Source organism: Suricata suricatta, chromosome X, assembly GCF_006229205.1.
Source record: "Suricata suricatta isolate VVHF042 chromosome X, meerkat_22Aug2017_6uvM2_HiC, whole genome shotgun sequence".
NCBI lineage: Eukaryota > Metazoa > Chordata > Mammalia > Carnivora > Herpestidae > Suricata > Suricata suricatta.
Window position 1 is genome coordinate 91,628,092 of NC_043717.1, and position 21,103 is coordinate 91,649,194.

The 21,103-nt window shown below is 43.8% G+C and overlaps 1 protein-coding gene across 2 annotated transcripts in view; it reads right to left on the reverse strand.

Annotated features, from left to right (window-relative positions):
• The window catches only part of ZDHHC9 (zinc finger DHHC-type containing 9), a 31,358-nt gene extending 17,091 nt beyond the window's left edge, over positions 1 to 14,267 (reverse strand). The window contains exons 1-4 of one of the 2 annotated variants that reach the window (XM_029930758.1): positions 14,074 to 14,267; positions 13,664 to 13,731; positions 12,190 to 12,491; positions 1,890 to 2,050 (exon numbers count right to left, since the gene is read on the reverse strand). In XM_029930758.1, the coding sequence (XP_029786618.1) occupies positions 1,890 to 2,050; positions 12,190 to 12,356 (328 nt within the window). In that variant the 5' untranslated portion in view covers positions 12,357 to 12,491; positions 13,664 to 13,731; positions 14,074 to 14,267. The remainder of the gene's footprint in view (positions 1 to 1,889; positions 2,051 to 12,189; positions 12,492 to 13,663; positions 13,732 to 14,073) is intronic. The other variant, XM_029930759.1, reaches the window with a different exon arrangement.
• Between the last annotated feature and the right edge of the window lie 6,836 nt (positions 14,268 to 21,103).

Consider the following 21,103-nt stretch of genomic DNA (forward strand, 5'->3'; position numbering starts at 1 on the left):
TGCATGAGGCACTATGATACAAGGGAATCACAGTGTCGCCTTTTACCCAGCCCCCATGCACAGCATACTCAGCACAGGGCTGAATGTAGGTTTACAAAAACTTGCTAACACAAATATACATATGAACTCAAGAATGCACTCTTCTACATTCAGAAACATGCTGAAAAGAGAGGTCACAATGTGACAGCTCAAGCCTGGGCTCCAGGCCCAGTGATCTCGCAAAACAGAACTAACCTCACCTGATGTGAGATGCAAGAGACAAGTCAAGGCACTGCCTTGACTTTCCGTTTCTCCATATGTGAATGGAAAGGGGATGATAAAAGAATAATCCAGATGGAGAAAAGATGGCACACACAACTCCCCCTCCTATCTTCCTCCTAACTACCCCAGCTTCACCAGGTCTCCCCTGAACTCCAGCTGCACCAATACACCTGGCCTCTGCTTTCTCCCCACCATTCCCACCCTCTGCCCATCCCTAAGTAGTTCAAGCTCAGATGTGCACAAGCCTATGTCCCCTTAGCTCAATTAAAACAGGATGAAATTTTTCAAAAAGAAATTCACTAAGAAGCTAGAGGGAAATTCAGCTAAAATAAGCAAAAGAAATACAAAAGCCTGGAAGTTTTCAAACCAGTCTAAAAGAGTATCAGATCAACACACTAGAGACTTCAAACTTACACACTGTTGTGTCAATTATATTTCGATAAAATGGGAAGAAAAAACACAAATGGAAATGGAAGAAAATATTTCATTGATAATAGCATGTGTATAAACGTCAGGAATAAACTCAATATGAGAAGTACAGAAACTAGATTTTAAAACTATAAACATTTTATCCAAGGGTATAAAATTCAATCTGAAAATAAAATCATAACATTTTCTTAGGTAGGCAGATAAACATATAAATGCAAAAATATAAATGTAATGTAATATAACACCTATTATAATCCTGATAGGTTTGCGTGTTTTTAATTAAATAAAATAATACTAAAATAAAAAAAAACAAATACCCTAAAAATCTAGAAGCATTTAAGCACAGATTGGTGCTCCATGGGCATAGCTTTCAGTCTTACAAGTTCTGGGTCCCTCTCTTCTACTCTATTTGGCTTGGTGCTGACTCTGCTACTTGGGTACTGGACTTGCTAACAATGTAGGCAGGCACTGCTGTTGGGTCTGGTGGGTTCCCAGTCCCTGCTAATACTGGTACCATAGCCTTCTTTCCCAGTGTGAGCTCTCAGGATATTCCCTCCTCTAGCCCTGGCATCTTCTACTTTAATTTGTGGAGCCACCCTGGCTCCTGGCTAGTGTAGCACTTTATCTCTGTCCCAAAGAGATCTGAAAACCGCACTGTAATGAGCCTATAAGTATTTCCTTTTCTTCCTTTACCTTCCTAGAATTCTCCGTGGTTCCTGGCACCATGGCTGTCTCCTCTCACCTAGTATACTTCCTTAAAGCAGACATTCTTTGTGCAGCCCATGAATGTGCTTCAAAAGATCTACAGGTCCCTGAAATTACAGCCACAATTATATGTATGTGCAAACATATAAGAATTTTTTTTATGAAAAGAAGGCTTTTAGCTTTCATCAAAAAAATCGAGTGAGTTGATGACCCCTCAAAAGTAAAAAAGACCATCCTCTTGGGAACAGTACAGCAGGACCTTGGTACAAAGCCCTCCTGAAATGCAACCCAACACAAGGAAGAATGAAGCATATGGCTTTCAAATCTTGCTAAACCTGTGTTACCAAATTCATTGGGTGGTCATGATCTCAGATTCAGGTTCTTACAGGGAAAAGGCTAGAAGTGATTCTTAATCTGCAACTACATGATTCTATTCCCTTAGTGATTAAGGTCACCCACTGCACAGCATCTTGCCAGCTGGTTAGAAAACTCACCTATCTCCATTTCTATGAAAGCTGCTTCATCTGGTAGAGCCCGTGGGATCACTCCAGGGTCACTGAAGCTGGTTCTCAACAATGTAGCCATGGAGAAAAGGAAGAGCATGGCAGCAAACACAGGGATGGCAGGAGACAGCTGGACAGCCAGGTAGCGGCATCTGAACAAAGCAGTCAATTGAACATTTAGTTATACCTACCCTATATTGACCTCAAATTGTTACCAGCATGTCAGTCTGGTCTCCACAACAAAATTGTCAGTACCTTGAGGGAAAGGACCATGTTTTTTCTTCCCTTGAATTATCCATAACTCCTAATGTATGGTTCTGCACATAATAGGAGCTCAACAATTATTTGATTGATGGACCTATAACCCACAGAAGACAGTCTCAAGGGACCTCCCCTATCACCAAGTCCAGTTCCTCCTGTTGGCCTGCTGAAAACACCCATTTCCTCTGTGCCTCAGGAAAGGCTCATACCTATTAAGGTCATGGAAGCAACTGAGCCTGAACTTCTAATTACCACAGGTTGCTCTTACTTTGGGAATGTGTAGAGCTTTTCAAAAACACTCATCTGGCATTAGGCCCGAGCTCAAGGTGGAGGAAGAAAGAAGAAAACCATTTATGAAGCAGGGTCCCAGCATCAGGCAGAGAGTACATCTGGCATGCTTCAAAGCCAATGAAAAGTTTCAGGGATGCTGACTGACTTTGAAACATCCATTCTTTTCTCTCCTCAATGAGCTCTGCTACTAAGTGCCTAGTGACCTTAGGCAAAGAAATAAGAAAATTGTATCTCCTTGGCACCCTTTTTCAACATGTCTCATCCCCCTTTCCTCATAATTCATTTGGAAGGCTACCCCTCTTCCTCTCTAGATATCCCAGCTCTACTCATCTTTCAGGTCCCAGAGACATCAATGCCATCATTGTCATCATCACATTTTACTGAGCACTCACCATATGCTAGGCATTGCACTAAGCCCTTTATATGCATCATCTCATTCAAGTCTGACACTAAATCCACAAGGTAGATTTGATAGAGAGAGGTCTTAGAGAGGTCTTGCCTCCTCAGAAAGGCCTATCCTAAGCTGCACTAATCTCTCCCTTCTCTACCACTGTCGTCCTCACTGCCACAGCCTCGTATTGTTTCCTAGCTGTTTTTCACTATGTTGACCTCATCTCCCCCCGCTGGTCTTCATAAGAGCAAGGACCTTGTCTTTTTTGGAATGGGAACGTTTGGGTTTGAGTTGTGGTTCTACCAGTTGGGTGACTTAATTAACTTCAGTCTCCTTAACTGTGAAATGAGGATAATAATAGTACTTCATAGAGTCATTTTGTGGATCAAATGCATGAATATAAATAAAGTGCTTAGAACTACACTTGACACACAGTAAACGTTAAGTACATGCCAGCTATTAGCATTACCATTATGGTTCTATATCTCCCAAAGCTTAATGCAAGCACGGGAACAAAGAAACTACCAACAAATACTTGTTACGTTAAACTGAATTTCAAACCAAATAAATAGGAATATGTGATGAGAGTTATCACTGACCTATTTTTATTCTCTTCCTCCTGAGGGACATTTTTCATTCAACACAGAGATCTTTTCTTGGAGGGAGACTACAAGTGGATGAGTAAGGACCAGAGGGAGCGCAGAAAAAGTACACTAAGGAAAAAGGCTTACCTCATCAGCATGGGGATTAAGCAAGCTGCTGTCCATTCATAGCAAACATTTAAACCCAGGTTGTACATTCACTGTAGTTTTGGAACAGTCCTCACGAGATCCTTCCCTTGCCTCCCCACCACACACACAACTGCATGAAGGGTGCAAGCCAACTATAATACTAGGCTGAGCGGTTTGTCATAAAGGTGAATACATTGTAGTAAACTTGCAAAATGATGTTTGTGGCTTTTTGTTTGCTTGCCTGCTTATTTGTTTTTTAACAAAATCTTTGGTCTTAGTCTGCTTTTGTATGATTTACTTCCTTCTAAAAGCTAAGGGTAGGAGGCAAAATTTGAAGAACTAAAGGATATGACTGAGTACAGAGTAATTAAGGCCCCTGCATATTACTAGCTTGTAGATTACCCTCTTCTATCATTCCACCTTCAGTAGTACAGATAATCAAGAAGTGAATTCAGAAACAAAACTCACCTCCACCTACCAGGGACCCAAAGGACACAAGAGAAATACAAGATTGTTTCACAAGCAAGCCAAGTAAAAAAAATTACCACACTAACAGAAAACAGCCATCTCTCTCTCTAATCACTGCCCATTTCTAAGATCACTCTAGAAAACAAGTAATGTCTCTAGGACTCAAACTTCTCTGGGTGGACAGACTCCAATAAGTAGAAAAATCAGAGCCATCCGATCAGCCACAAAGGGATTTTAAATTGTTTTATTACAGGAAAAAAATACAGAGGAAAAAGGGGCACCTGAGTAGTTCACTCGATTGAGTGTCCAACTCTTGATTTTGGCTCAGGTCATGATCCCAGGCTCATGGGATCAACCCTGTGCTGGGCTCTGCACTGATGTGAAGTCTGCTTGGGATCTCTCTCTCTCTGTCTGAACCTCTCCACCACACTCTCCCTTTCTCTCTTTCTCTCCCTTTCTCTCTCTCTCTCTCTCTCTGTTCCTCTCTTTCTCTCAAATAAAATAAAGAATACCAAATAAAAAAAGATACAGAGAAAATCTCTCTCTCACACACACACACACACACACACACACACACACACACACAGACATGCATGCACACACACACAATCAATGTTAACCCCATGCATGAAGGACCTGGGATTAACTAAGTCCCATTCCAACACCTGCTTGTCAACCAGACAAAGAACAACTTAGATTTGAATTACGCTATGCCATCAAGGATAAAGGTCTCTGTAATCTCCACATAGACTATCTTCTGCACCTGCTAAAACAATCCACTCTGTGTGTCAACAAGTACACAATAGGCCCATTGTGTTGTTCTCCAGAGATGAGGCTATTGGCAGCCAGTTGTCACTAGTGAGTGGGTGTGGCTGAGAAGACAGATGTGGGACCAACAGGCCTTTCCACTCCAAGAGGAAACTAAGAGAGCTAGTGGCTAAGACTACTGTGAAGTAGAACCTATCATGTCTGTCTTTAGCAGTTACAATCAAAAATATCCATATAGGTTAATCCCATAATTGCAGTAAGCTAGGGATCTGTCTCTGACAGGAATAGGGTATGTGAAGGTTTGCTGGTAATTCCCAATATTGATCTGAGAAGTCAGGAGTATCCTAAATCACTAATTTGTTTTAGTGAAAGGCTGCATCTGTCATCCACAAATATAAAGCTGTTTTTGAAACCCCCGGTACTTTCCATTAATATCCCTTCTTGGAATAATGATATCCATACACTTCTTGAAACATAACTCTCTTTAGTCTTCAAAGTTCCAAGAGGCTTTCCCCCTTCCAGAGGATTTAGCAGTTGCTTTTCTCCCTTGTGAATTTTATAAATGCAACCATGTCCCCACTACGTCTTCATTTATTCCACCTGAAGAGATATCACTATTTTAACCCATCTTCTACCAACTTCTTGATTGGCCTCAGGCTTCCATAGCTGGGTTAGATGACTGGACTTCCACATGTCCCATGGGCCACACGGTGGTACTGTCTAGCAGTAACCAGCAGTGCCAGGCTGGGCTGGTGTTCATGTCCCATCCCCCACCCCTAGCATGCTAGTTCATTGGAGGGACAATGATAATGACACAGACTTCAACTGACGTGAAAAAACTCAAGAGAGATTCATAAGTAGAGCCTGTAAGAAACCAGACACATTCCATAGCAGTGCTCTGCCTCATAGACTGGGAGTGTGGATTGGTGTTCTATACCGTACTGTACCTCTAAGTCTTCCTAAAAGCTCAGTGCAATCATTCAGCTAATAAGTATTTATGGGTCTAACAAATGAAGAACAAGAGAAAATAGGAGTTCATTTTGTGGGGAAAACATAATTAACATATGAAACAGCTACAGAATAAGATAAGACCAGTAATCAAGTATTAGGATGGTGATTCAGACCCTAAGGACTGTAAGTGGTCAGAGAAGAGCTCTCTTGGGAAGCTGGTGGCTGCGTTTTTAAACTGCTCCCATAGCAGCCATTATGGGTGGATTTAAGCACAGCTTGGAACAGCAGAAAGGGCCCAAGGATTAGAGCCCCACGGTGGCCCTTAGTCCCACATAACGGCAATAAGCCTCTGCCATAAGTCCTCACTGATATGATACTATTTACCTCTAAAGCATAATGAACATGGAGAACCACCTATAAGACTGACTCGAAGGTCTTCCTATGACACTTCAGAGTCTGCTGATAGGGAAAAAGCTTCCTTAGACACTAAAAACATAATTGAAAATCAGCCTCCAGATTGACTGCTATTTGAAGGTCAGGAGAAGATGCATAACCCTGTTTGTTCCAGTAGCAATGGGGAAGATTAACCAAACAGGGACATTTTCAATTCCGAGGCAATGAAGCATCCTCTCACTGAGGAGGGCCAAAATCTGTAGCCAGGCAAGCCTGCTAAGTAGTTGCTAAATCTGTTATAATAGCAAATTTCACATTTCAATTATACCAAAAATAACACATTTCAAATATAACAAATAACAAATTTCAATTATAATATACTCCTGCTTAAAAACTTAGAACAATTCCCAGCTGCCTAATATATTAATCCCCAAGTCCCACAAACCAGTGTTCCAAGGTCCTCTATTAGTTAAACTGGACTTATCTAAACATCATCATAAGGTTCTGGTCTTCTCGTTGCTCTGTTCCAGAAACATACCCCTAATTATGTTGAATTCACTAGCTTCTTGCTATTGCAAAATGAATAAGGTGCTCCTTTTGTTCTTTTTTTTATTTTTTATGTCTTTTATTTATTTTTGAGAGACAGAGAGAGACAGTGCGAGCAGGGGAGGGTCAGAGAGAGACAGAGACACAGAATCTGAAGCAGGCTCCAGGCTCTGAGCTAGATGTCAGCACAGAGCCCAACGCGGGGCTTGAACCCACGAAATGTGAGATCACGACCTGAGCCGAAGCCAGAGCTTAACCAACTGAGCCACCCAGGCGCCCCTCTTTTGTTCTTAAACCCAATACTAGCTCAGGAATCTCTGAGGAAGAAGATCTAGGAGGTCTCTTCTCTCCCTCAATAAACATCTCAACTGATGTCAGTAAGCTGGGGGACATCCCTGTTCTTTGTGCTTGCTTTCCCCAAAATAGAAAATCATTATACTCAGTTAAAACTCATTCTTAAAAGGTGGGAGATGCATTTGATAGAGATTGACAGTGTGAAACTCATTACCACAAAAAGGAGTAGAGGCTGAATATACACAGATAAATTCTGAATGACTGAACCACAAAGAAAGGAAAGCATACTGTTCAGAAGACATAACCTAACCCTTCTCCAGGTAGCGTGCTTTATCAGGAAGTTGAACTTAGCTAAGTACTATAACAGATTAGTATCAGAGAGACAACTATGATGTTCTAAAACTGTCACTTGGTTGGCCAGGTAATAGACAGAATCTTGGACTAGGTAAAGCACAAGACAGAACCTCTGAAGAAAAATTTTCCAGAGAATGTTCCCTTGCTTAGAGATCATGATAAAGTCACTTTTCCCCCTTCCCAATCTCATCTAACTTTAGGAACCTGGATCTTTCGCTATAGCCACAAATATTCTGCCAGGTCAGTTTGGTTTTGGTCTCCATAGCTCTGTGTCTTCTCAAACCTGGCAACTTTGTGTTGTCAGATGGCCTTTTCTCTTACCTGTGTCTGCAGGGACATGATGCCCCTTTTATCAGGATCACCCACATGGTGGTGAGGTAGGGAGCACCTATTGCTTAATTTTTCTCTAAGCCATCCTCATTCAGGCAAGGACTCTGAGTGGTCACAGAGGTGATGACCCCTCATAACTCACAAAGCTTACTTTCTAGGTTCACACTTAAGGGTGGGCTTCCCTGTTCCTGCAAGGCTAACAGAATGCCATGCCAGAATGTATCAGTTTTCTACCAAGACACCTTCATTTCCTAGGAGCATGAGCTGGGGAGGCCCAAATAACCTAGATACGACTAGGTAACATAATCACTAGCTGGCAAGAACCCAGAATATGCTGGTCTAGCATTTGGCACTATGCATGCTTTAGTAAACCTGACTGTCTTCAGGATTCCATATTCAAAAGGTTACAATGAGATGAAAGGCAGTGTCATACAGAGGCACTGATTGGCCAGCTGATCTTAATAAAGTAACCTCTCTTCTGTAGGCCTGCTTTCCTCACCTGCAAAAGGATGCAGATAGTCTCCAAGGCCCCTTCCAGTTCTACCATTCTATGATTCTGTGAATCAAGACATTAAAAGTGTATCCAGAATGTATTATTAATTCAGTAACATTTATTGACCACCTAGGCTATATAAGGCCTGGCAGAGGGCACTGTGGGGGCTACACAGACATAGGAGATAGTCCCTGACATTGAAAGAGCTCAAAGTGCAATAATCATAGAATTTAGAACTCTAAGAAATGTCATATGATTATGTGTTAAATGAGCAGTATGTAAAATTCGTCCTACAAATGCAGGAATTACTAGAAAGGTTTCATGAAGGAAGACTCAAGAAGGGACTTGAAAGAATGGTAAAATTTGGATAGGCTAGAAGTGGGTCAATTATTAAGCTGAGTTACAAAGCTTTTTTCAGTTCATCCAATTCAATGACTCCTCTATACATCAGAAGCAACTATGAGGGTCAATCCAACAGGATTTGATAAGTACCTTGATACAATTTCCTCTACATACATCACAATGAGGCATAAGCACTGACCATAGCAGCAAACTGTTTCTATCTCAGGGGTCAAAAGTCACATTGTCATTCTTGCCACAAAGAAGTATAGTACCTTGACCCCACCAGTGATCTGGTCACAAAGTTAAAAGAGATAGCTAGGAAGCCAATTCCAGAAAACAGTGCACTTGGGCCTTCCCACAAGCTTTATCAGGAAGTTGAATTTGACTACATACCACAATAGTCTTTGAGTAGCTGGACACCTCACAGTTGTCAGTGCCATTCTGCTATAATGTCCTGACATTACCAGCCAAGCTGGTGGCTACATGTTCTCACAAGCTGGACAAGGTTTGGCCAGAAAAGCTCATGTGGTCAAAGCTGAAACTGGGATATACATGCACATTTCCTAAATACCTCACCCTAAAAATAAATTAAGAAATTGTTTTCTTAAGTACTGCACAATTTTCACTGTGCTTTTAAAGTCAATACTTTTTACCATAGATACAATTACATTTAAATATATAAATGTATTTAAATACAGCTACCTACTGATAATCTATGCTTTCCTTTTTATGTGTGAATTTTCCAGACAAACACAACAGGTATGCAGAATTTCAGACTCTCAGAGTTTCAAGAGGCTCAGTGACAATGTAGCCCAATTTCCCATCCTGGGAAGGAATCCACTTTGTGACAGCATCCCTGAGAGATGGCCTCCCAGTATCTCTGGAAACATAACAACACAGAGCTAATTGCTCCTAGATGAACAACCTTCATTCATTTTATGTATTCATCCTACTGTCTGCCCAATGAAAATCACAGGCCCCTCTTTTGAGAAGTCTAAACATGTAAAGGCAAAATCCATAAATAAAAAGATGTCCACTGGCACTACTAATACTGCGTGTTTTTCATCAAAGGGTGCTCACGTGCCCGACCAGATTTCTCAAGCCATCTGGCCTACCCAGGGCTGTGCCATGGGCAGCTATAAATCAACTTGCACTTGTTCCTAAGCACCTGCTGCAAGTAAGACCTCGTTAGTAAAATGCAGGTGCAGATGTGCAGCAAGATCTAGACTTCCCCAAGGCAAAAATGCAACAGAGGATGTGGAATCTATGCTTCTAGGCAATTTAGGGATGAAAATAGACAGGCTTCTTCATTGGTGGTTCAGACACCCTCACCAGCCCGAAGGAAGGGGACTAGATCAGCTGATTTCCTGAGGTCTCCCTATGTTCTAATACTAACTAAGGGGCCCATATTCTGACCCCCAAATCCCATCCCCCGCTGTGCGGGTGGTAGCGAATTATATACTCCACAGGAAATGGTCAACCAGAAAAAGATTTCATTCATCAGAGGCATTCTGGTGTCCTCTGTGTAGCCTGTCATTGGTTAGGCATAAAGCAACTATCACCTAGAGTGTCTGTGTGTCTATACATGACAGACACACATGGACAGACACACACACACACACACACACACACACACACACACAAACAGATTCTACCACTCTCAGTAAAAATGATTCATTGCCAGGGTCCTCTCCCTTTTGGTCAGATTTGTGCTTCCCCATTCCACTCCTTAGCTAACACAGTTACTTCCTTATCCCTTCCTCCACCCTCCCCCAGCCTTACACTAAAAAATATTTACTCTATCACAGACAGACAGCTGGAACTCAACGCAGTTTACAAACAACCTCACCCTTCATATTTGAGGGCAAAGCACAAGAAATAACTTGGGAGGAAAAAAGTCATCTTGGTAGAAAACCTAACCTGCCTCTGTGAAACAGTAACTTAGCTAATTATAAGCTTCATCCCACAGGCAGTTTTGTTCAGAGGCCTTTGGGGCCTAAGTGGGACAGATCCAAATCAGACTGTGTCTGGATCCCAGATACAAAAAAGGCCAAACGCCAATAGCTCCAAATTTCAAGTTCCCCCAGACAGTCAAACCAGAGGTTTTCTGGGCCCAGAATTACTAGCTCACTCAGGGCCTAGAAACAAATCTCATCTGTTTTAAATGGTTCCAACCACAAAAATTTAACTCCAAGATGGAGGGGAGTGGTGGCAAAAAGAGCTAGTGATTCAGCAGGGGAAGGATTGAAAGAGAGGGAGAATGATAGAAAGCAGAGTTTAGCTCTGTACTTCCAAAAAGAAGCAAAGCAGGAATAAAGCAAAAAAAATTGCAGAGAAGGGTGAGATGGGAAAGCATTTTATTAGTGGTACACGTACGCCTGCCTGATTGCACATGCTCACTTGTACCACAAACAAGTACACACACACACACACACACACACACACACACCCCACCATAAACCTAAGACTGGAAAGCAACTAAGAAGCCATCACCAGCCTGTCTGACTTCGCCAAATACTTCACAAAGTCAGCAGCAAAGGCAGCAGGAAAAGTGCCTTTGACAAAGAGCTTCCCTGACCTTCCTTTTGTAGCCCTGTTATAAACTTCCCCCCACCCCCGCCACTGTTACTCCAGCCAGCTGCAACCATCAAAAAGTCTGGCAAAACAGCCTGAAAAATCACTCTTGATGCACTGGGAAAGCTTGGAGCCCTTACAGAAGAAGGACAAAAATGAGCTCCAAGGGACCAGAGCTCATTTTGATTACCCACAAAGTCTGGCCAAGGAGCCCCCTCTTCCCTCCCACGGCCACACCCTAGCATGGGAGCTCCTGGGGTCACAGCAATGCATGAACGACAGCAGGTTCGTATCAGGTGTGGCTCACAGTCTAGGCACTGGCTCCTCAAGGCCCTCCCCATAACAATCCCAAACCAATTAGCATTGTTCCCATCCCCAGAGTGTACAGCATTCTCAGCATACCCAGTAGTCATGCCACAGTGCCCTAGAATCCAACTGGCCACCTCCCTAGAGCAGTGACCTATACAGGCTTCAAACAGTGGCTCTAGTACTAGCTATTATATCACAGAAAAAAACAACTCCAAGGCTGGTATCAGGCACACATGGGATACAGAGTTGTCTATGCTGAGTGATCTTGAGTAAAACTCACATGTATAAAGCACATATGTGCACACATGTAGCCAAGGCTGGAACTGATCTGCAGTTTCCCAGTTCAGTTGGCTTTTCAATTAATAGCTAGGAGAGGTGAACCCTATGGAAATAGCACCAGGAATAACAGAATAGGTGAGTTTTGAGGTATAGAATTATGACCAGGAGGGCTGGCCCTAGGCCCAAGAGGGGTGGGGAAGAGGGAGTCTGTCACTAAACACCTAAGGAGACCACTGAAAAGCGGAGGTGAGTAACAAAGACAAATTCCTTTATCTCCCAAGTGTGCCAGGAATAGCCCCAAATCTGTGCTATAAAATTGGTGTCAAAGGTCTCGGGTTTTTTAGGAAGCACATACCCTATTCCAAGCACAAAGAAATGAACTCAGTTGGCATGATCTATAGACTTTGCTCAAGAGGATAGTGATAGCCAAACCATCCACAAACTCCCCAGGAAGAAGGTTCTTCCCCTGGCCCCCAAGTAACCATAATTAGGCAACTCTACTCAACAGAAACTCACTCGAAGGCAAAGAAGAGTGTACATGTCCCCAAGATGAGGAAGAGGGTCAAATAGAAGATGCCCTTTTGCCGGGCCATCATGACTCGCCCATCACAGCAGAAGGTGTTCCTGCCTGGGAGTTTCTCCCATTTCCGTGTCACCTTTTTTCTCACCACCATCACCGACATGATTGGAATTCCCGGTCCAAAATGGGCTTTGTGATTACAAGAGGGAAGAAACAGAAGCTGAGCCCAGCTTTGAAATCACGATGCCTGCTATTGCTGCCGCGGGGTCAAACATCATCAAAAGTCCAATTTCTAGCCCTAAGAGAAAGCACAAAAAGAAAAATGAGGCAGGAACAAGGAAATGCAGTTCAATCCTCCTTTACCAGAGCACTGCCTGAGGGGTAGGGGCAGGGAAGTGGTAAAAGTTTATTTTCAATCTGTGTGTATCTTCTAAAAGGAGAAAAGGCTAAAGGTTCTTTAAAAAAAAAAAGGGGGGGGGTTACCATGTCTTCTTACTGTGTATTTAATAATCCCTATATTTCCAATATAATACTGATGATTTGATCATCACAGAACCTTGGAACCAGAAAGGATATTAAGGGTAATAGCTCCAATTACTTTGTTTTGGAAATGAGTAAAGACCAGAGAGAGGAAATAACTTGTCCAGGGTCACACAGCTGCAAAGCTGAGCCAAGAAATCGCGTCTGCTTACTTTCAGGCCAGGGTACTTTCCACTATACCACACTGTTCTATAATCATCAGTAAGAAGACTCTCAAAATAATAGTAGAATTTCTGTCCTTAAGGAGCCATGCCCTCCCCTCCTCCATTTAACCTTCTTTCTTCAATTAGCCACTCAAATATGAATCACACCAGGGAACAAGTCACCCTCTGGCAGGGCTAGGAGGTTCTGGACACTTTGTATACATATGCAGGTTTTATTTACTCAAAACAGATTTCCCCTAATCAAACCCTCTGTAACTTTCTGAGTCTGGTAAATGAACCAATCTTGCTAGTCTAGCCTAACATTTGTGGGAATGAAACTACATCACAAACCTGTAGGTGAAAGGCTGACTTAAGCAGGAGAGTTCTGGAATGGTTGGGGGTGGGGGGGGGGGATGGATATGTCAGCATCTAAGAAAAGTCATAAAGGTGCTGGCTTTCTGGGACATTCCATAAGTACCATCTCTACTTGGCATCCTGAACCCCCAGGCCCAGCCTTTCTCATCCACTACCAGCCTTCTCCTCTCAGGTGTGGTGCTGTGGCCTCTATTTACTGACACCACATGCCCCACACTGGCAAGAATGAGGTGGAAGCCTTCAGCCTGCCTGACTGATGAGAAACAACCAACCCGATATCATTCCGGGCTGAAGAGGGCAAGGGTCCAAATAGAGACTAGGAGATGAGCAGGGAAATGAGAAAGCAAGAAGGCTTGGCGAAGGGGAGGGAGCACCAGAGGGGCAGAGAACACTTCCTTTGTGTAAAACTAACCTGGAAAACAATCTCCTCCAGATAAACCGGCCCAGCGGGAGAAGGGAGACCAGGAAGGGTAGCCAGGCCTGGGAGAACAAAGATCAAAATCCGTCGAGAGCCAGAGACCGGCCCACCAGCCAGGGACCCGAGGCTCGAGGCCCGGGCGGGCGGCGGGCGCGGCCTCGGGAAGTCAGCTCTGCCTCCGCCACGCAGCGGACCACCGCCCCAGGCAGGTTGGGACGCGCGCCACCTCCCCACGCTCGTACACACTCACACACGCCCCGCCACGTGTAGTCAGCCGCGGCCAGGGGCTCGGCGGCTGCCCAGCTGAGGACAGTGCCAACGTCCGCGCGGCCGGGTGCAGCGGAGGGGCTGGCAGCCCACCATGCGGCCGAGCCCAAGAGACCCCAACCCCCACCCCTCGTTACCTGAACCCGGGAGACCGAACTCGGCGGGGAACTGAGAGCAGGAAGTGGACTGTCCCAGGGGACCGCGTCAGCCGCCAGAGGTGGCAGCGACTTCTCCTCCCCAGCCCGGAGGCTGCCTCCTCCTGACAAGGGGCCCCAATGGTCGGGGCCCTAAACCAGCTGTGGCAACCGCCCACCGCTGGCCGAATGGAACGCTCCTCACGTCACCAGGTCGTTCCAGTAGTTGCTCGCCCCCCATTGGCTGCTCAGCCTCGGCGCCTCCGCCCCTGCCACCCCTACCCCGAACTACCATTGGTTACCCCGAACGCCACTCGACGCTGCCTCCGCCCCAGTCCCCCACCCATCTCCCGGCTTCGTGCCCACCTGCCAAGCCACTGCCAGCCTGCCTTTGGGGTCCGAGGGCCCATGTGGGAAGCGTCGCTTTCTACTGATATAGTTACGCAGACACGGAGGTGAAGGGTATTGTCGATGGGACAAAGAGAGACAGGGGTACCAGCCTCCTCTCTCACACACGGTGAGACGCTTAAGCAACACTGGCTCACAGATCCGGGTGCTCACCCTATACTACGTCCGCCCTGGGCCTCTTCGGCCCTACTTGCAGGAAACCTACCGCGACCCGGGATTTTACTCGTTATCGGTCTAAAGACCAGTCCTCGGCCTCCCAAATCTCGTTGTGTAGTTAGGGACCTCACCTCTGTCCCAGCATCCAGGCTTTTGGAACAAAACACATATTAAAAGGAACGTTAAAGGGATACCTGACCCCAGGAACATAGAATCATTTTGCAGTACCGAAAACCAATAATTGACGAAGTTAGAAAAACTCTACTGACAGGACCTAAATTCTTCCAGGTAGGTAATGAGGTAACATTGCCAAGAAGGTTGTAAATTACAGTGCGCTTTGAAGAGTTTATGATAATTGAGGAGGGCGGGGATCCAAGGCAGAATCCCCACCCACCAACCACATTGATTTTTTTTTCCTTCTGCCACCCTCCCCTCTGCTGTTACTGCCACAATGAGCCGCTGCTACTGATCCGAATGAGTGGCATCCTTTAGAAGTTCGAGATTGGAGTGGGAAAAACCATTGAGAAGCAGGGCATTAATATTTTACAGCTGACTTTAAGAGGCATTAGGTTTGTTTTCACTAGTATGGCTCTTGGCTTCCAAATATAAGAGGAAATATGAGAAAGGGCTGAAGGTGGCCTCTCCTTACCCGTCAAACTGTTGGGGACAATGCCTAGGTTGCTAGCCATTTTCCTAAGCTTGAATAAAATTTCTCTAGGGTAAGAGTATTTGCAATTAGTACACGGGAGAGTGCCAAAGCTCTTCCCAAGGCAGTGTTGTGGGGTGTTAGCTGAAGGACCATGTACATGGTCAGGAACTATTCCCCTCTACAGTATTTGGGTCCCACATCATATGAAGAACAAGAGCTATCTAATGATAATTACATTTGACACTTTCATGGCACGACCCTTCAATCAAAAATTTAAAAGGATTAAAAAAATTGCTAGGTAATTCTCTAATGAGAGAGATGTGTTATAATTAATTTGCGGTAAAGTATGTCTTCATAAAGCGTCTATAGTTCCTTAGCACTCATGCTGATTCTAATCACTGCTTTATTCCTCATCAACTGTGTGATCAGTATCATTGCCTCCATTTCTCCCCTTCAAATCCTGGAAGGTGCTGGTATTGCACACATTTGGCTATGGAAGGGAGAAGAACTTCCCTCAGCCCCATCAGACCCCTGGATTCCCAGCCTGTGTACACTAGATGCCCTTAGGGATAGCATGTTGGCCCCAGCTGTCATCCCCCTGACTGTGGAGCAGTCAAAATTAAATCTCTGCAGCTTCCAAACATACTTTGTCCATATCTCAGGTGCGGGTGAAGCACAGGGAGTCCTGGAATCGATGTGTCACATCAGTGCATTCCTGGGCTCTGCCACTCCCTGCTCTGGGTCATGTCCCTTTGGGATTAAGTGGCTGTGAAGGTCAGGGTTGTTTTATTACAATCTGTTATTACTTGTGTTTACCACTACAAGAAAAGTAAGGAAGATTTATATGAACATTCTGTAGCATTTCCTTCTGTGTAATTACATCATTTTATATAATCCTGAAAATCTGAATGCACACACACAACTAAATTGTGACCCAAAAATGAGATTGTTTCTTTTCTCTTCTCTTCTCAACAAACCTCCCAGACTTTATGTATCCAAATGAGTGTTGGTTCCTTTGAAAGGGAGTTACAGCCATGTGATGGGCACTAGAAACACCACTGGAATAAAGGCATCAGCTTCCATTGCGTGGTATACATTTTGGTGTGCTTGTTTAAAAATATCTGTCTCCATGGGGTGTTTGGGTGGCTCAGTAGGTTAAGCGTCCAACTTTGGCTCAGGTAAATGATCTTGAGGTCCATGAGTTTGAGCCCTGTGTTGGGCTCTGTGCTGACAGCTCAGAGCCTGGAGCCTGCTTCCATTTCTGTGTCTCCTGCCCCCCTCAACAATAAACATTTAAAAAATCTGTTTCCATATTTATGGTTCCTGTGTTAGTGTGTGTTTGTGAATGTGTAGGTATGAAGTCCTGAGTGCTGCCAGTGGGTTGCAGCTTGCCTGTGAGTGTTCCTCCAAGTATTCCTACCTTGTATTAGTACTGCACGCAAGCGCAGAATGCCCAAATCAGCTCCCATCCTTCATTCAAGCTTATAATGACCTTTTCTTTTTCTCTATTTTCTCAGGTTTTGACTCCCCTATGTTCCCTTGCCCTCCTTCCCACCCATGTATCCCTTCCCACCCCACCTACCTGACCTGCAATTTTCTCCCGACCTTCTGGCTATAAATAAATATATATTTGTAGAATGAGTTGATGAGCAAAAGAAAGAACCACAGAATACCCTGCCCACACGTAACCAACTAGTTTTTAGCCAACAGGTATTTCCCTGAGGCCTGGGCTACAATCACTAACATAGAAGAGGCAGAATGGTGTGGATAACAGATAATAAACCTAGGTTCAAATCCTGGCTCATTAGATTGTATAAACTTCTGTAAAACAGAGGTGCCTTGGTGGCTCAATCAGTTGGGTGTTCGACTTGGTATTGAGCCCCGTGTTGGGCTCTGTGCTGACAATGTGGAGCCTGCTTGGGATTCTCTCTCTTACTCTGTCTCTCTCTCTCTCTCACTTAAAAATAAATGAACATTAAAAAATAAATTATAAAATAGAGTTAAATGCCTACTTCATAGAGTTATAAAGGAGATTAGCAATTATGTGTTCTAAATGTCTGGCATACAGGAGAAACACAATCAGTGCCGTATGTTATGATGACATCTATAAGTAACTACCCTCTCTCACTTCCTTCCTTTATCTACACAGCTGATTAGGTAATAGAAAGGCAGAAAGAAGGAAACCCATTCTTCACTTTGTTGAATCCATGTCATCCATGGATTCAACATCCACATGCTTCCATGTTTTCATAGCCTCTAAATTTGTCACTGAAGTTAATCCTTACCTGACTGACCCCTTGGTTCCCCAATCCTGGGGGCACCCCACTCTCTGATTAGGAAAAGCCTGGGCAGTAATCTTGTTCTAGTCAAATGGCTGTTCTCTAGTACCATTGTCCTTACCTGTTAAGTGAATCCTCAACACTGCTGCCACGTTATCTGTTTCAACAGGTGAGAGATCAGTGGAATCTCTTTCATTACACACCTCCTGTATTCATAGCGCTGTGCTGGGATTGTTGGCTCCTGTCAGAGACTGAAAAACACCTTTAAGATGCCACTGTGTGAAAGCCAAAACGTACAGAAAACCCAGTAAAAAATGCCTGAGGTGCCAGGGAAGGTGATGTTACAATGCAAGTGAACCACTCAAACCAAGCCTTTGTTTCTGTCTCATGCCTGTCTGCTCCTGCCGGTTCTCAATTTTGTTTCATCTCTAGTCTGTGGATTTCTGGCTCCACCCTGAATGGTTTTAAGTGTTGTGTTTAAGCCCTCAACACTTGCCCTAAGACGACTCACTCACCAATAAATACCATTCATTGAGGACCTCTTCTGAGCCAGGGATTATGATAGGTGCTTTATATAAATGAGGTTCCTAGACTGCGGTCTAAACTTGATATCCAAGTAAGAGCATCTGATACTGACCCGGCATAGCCCTAGTCTCTGACTCTACCCAGCCCTCTCATTCCAGGAGCTGACCTCAAGGTATTGTGTTGCCCAATATATAAACTGATTTATTATTTAATCATTAAGTATGTATTGAGGACCTACAGTTTATGCAGCCTGTACTAGGCACTATAGGAAATACCAAAGAAGTATATGACATGATCCCAGCCTCTAAAGAACCTGAAATATTCAAATACAGAAAAGACTAGCTCATGTGAAGTCATTAAATATAAATAAAAAACAGTGCACAATAAAGTTCTCAATGATGCACAGTAGTCTCCAACTTTTTTTTTTTGAGAGAGAGAGAGAGAGAGAGAGAGAGCAGAAGAGGTGCAGAGAGAGAGGGAGACACGGAATCTTAAGCAGGCTCCAGTCTCTGAGCTGTCAGCACAGGGCCCGATGCGGGGCTCAAACCCACAAACTATGAGATCATGACCTGAGCCAAAGTCGGATGCTTAACCAACTGAGCCACCCAAGGCGCCCCACCAACCTTTTTTTAATGTTTATTTATTTTGGGGAGAGCACATGTGGAGAGAGGGGGCAGAGAGAAGGGGACAGAGGACCTGAAGTGGGCTCTACCCTGATAGGCTGACAGCAGCAAGTCAGATGTGGGTCTTGAAATCATGAACTGTGAGATAATGACCTGAGCCAAAGTCAGATGCTCAACCAACTGAGCCACCCAGGTGTCCAGAGCCTCCAACCTTTTAAGAAGAGCTTGCCTAAGGGTGCCTGCATGGGTGAATTTGAGCCCTGCATTGGACTCTGTGCTGATAGGGCTCTGTGCTGGGCTTGGACCTGGAGCCTACTTCAGAATCTATGTCTCTCTATCTCTCTGCAACTCCCTGGCTCATTCTCTCTCTCTCTCTCTCTCTCTCTCTCTCTCTCTTTCTCTCGCTCTCTCTCTCTCTCTCTCTCTCTCAAAACTAAACATTAAAAATAACAAGAGTAGGGGTGCCTGGGTAGCTCAGTCAGGTGAGCATGTCACTTCAGATCAGGTCATGATCTCACCGTTTACGAGTCTGAGCCCCACATCGGGCTCTGTGCTAACAGCTCAGAGCCTGGAGCCTGCTTCGGATCTGTGTCTCTTTCTCTTTCTGCCTCTCCCCAATCATACTCTGTCTCTTTCAAAAATAAATAAACATTTAAAATTTTTTAAAACCAACAAAGCTTATTTTGTGTAGGAGTATATCTGTATGATTTTATATACACATATTTTAAAAGTCTGGGAGGATATATACCAAAGAATAGTTACCTCTGAAGAGTGAGGGTGCTGAACAAATTTCTAAGTCTTTTTTAATACATTTCTTTAATGTCTGATTAGTTACAAGGAACATTATTAATTTTAGGAATTAAAAAGTTAATATTTAGAGGCACCTGGGTGGCTCAGTCTGTTAAGTGTCTAACTTCAGCTCAGATCATGATCTTGCCATTCGTACATTCAAGCCCTGCATCAAGCTCTGCATTGGCCCTTCAGAGCCTGCTTGGGATTCTGTCTCTCCCCCTCTCTCTCTGTCCCTCCCCAACTGGCTCTGCCTCTCTCTCTCTCAAAATAAATAAATAAACTTTAAAAAGTTTTTAATTAAGATTTAGGGGCGCCTGGGTGGCTCAGCATCCAACTTCAACTCAGCTAATGATCTCACATTTGGTGAATTCCAGCCCCACTCTGACAGCTCTGAGCCTGGAGCCTGCTTCAGATTCTGTGTCTCCCTCGCTCTCTGCCCCTCCCTTGCTCACACTCCATCTCTCTCTATCTCTCTCTCAAAAATAAAATTAAATTAAAAAAATTAAGATTTAAAAAATTATTGGGGCACCTGGGTGGCTCAGTTAGTTAGTGTCCAACTCTTCATTTCAGCTCAGGTCATGATTTTGAGGTTTATGGGACCAAGCTCCATGTTGCGGTCCACGCTGACAGAGCAGAGCCTGTTTGGGATTCTCTCTCTCCCTCTGTCTGCTCCTCCCCTGATCATGCATACTAACATGATCTCTCTCTCTCAAAGTAAATAAATAAACTTTTAAAAAATGCCATTTTCCAATAATTGAATTGACTAAAACATGGAATGATATAGAGCAATCAAGGGACATTGTAACATTGGAATGATATAGAGCAATCAAGGGACATTGTAACATTGGAATGATATAGAGCAATCAAGGGACATTGTAACATTGGAACTGTAAAGAAGAAAATGTAATCAAGGTCCGTCCCTTGGCTTTACACAGAAATATATTTATATAGTCATAATAATGTAAAAACTATCTTTATTGGTTTTCAACTTTTGGGATCCAAACTACAGACAAATCACAGAAAACTTAATTATGATTGCAAAGTATAAGGTAAATATTAGCAAACATAATGCAAAAGCATAGCATTCAGAAATTGGAAAGTAGACAAAATTAGGGGAGGTGGAACATCGTGTAGAGGCAATAATATTCTAATTGTAAGAAGTATAGAATCAAGAGATACTATCTATAGATGATGGAACAAGAAATAGGAACGTATGTCTTACATAAAGGCACAAAGGTAACCAAGAAGGCATACAAACAAAAAGATGCATATTAGAATGGTTGTCTCTGGAGAGAGGTACTAAACAGAGGAACTAATAAGAGTAATAAGAGTGATGTACTTGGAAGAAGTGGTGCTGCCATGCAAGTAACCTAATCCCACCTAGTAGAGCAGCAAATCACTAGATGATGTATAGAGCTGGTAAGCCAAGGACAGATAGTATAGCCATATCATTTAGAGAAAAGGGATTATTGCAATATTCCCCTTACCGGTCTCCCTGCATCCGTCCTTGCCCCGTTTTGTTCTACTGTTAACATAGCAACTAGAGAGATTCTTTTAAATGTTAACTCACATCTTGCCACCCACAGCGTGTCCAGTGGCTT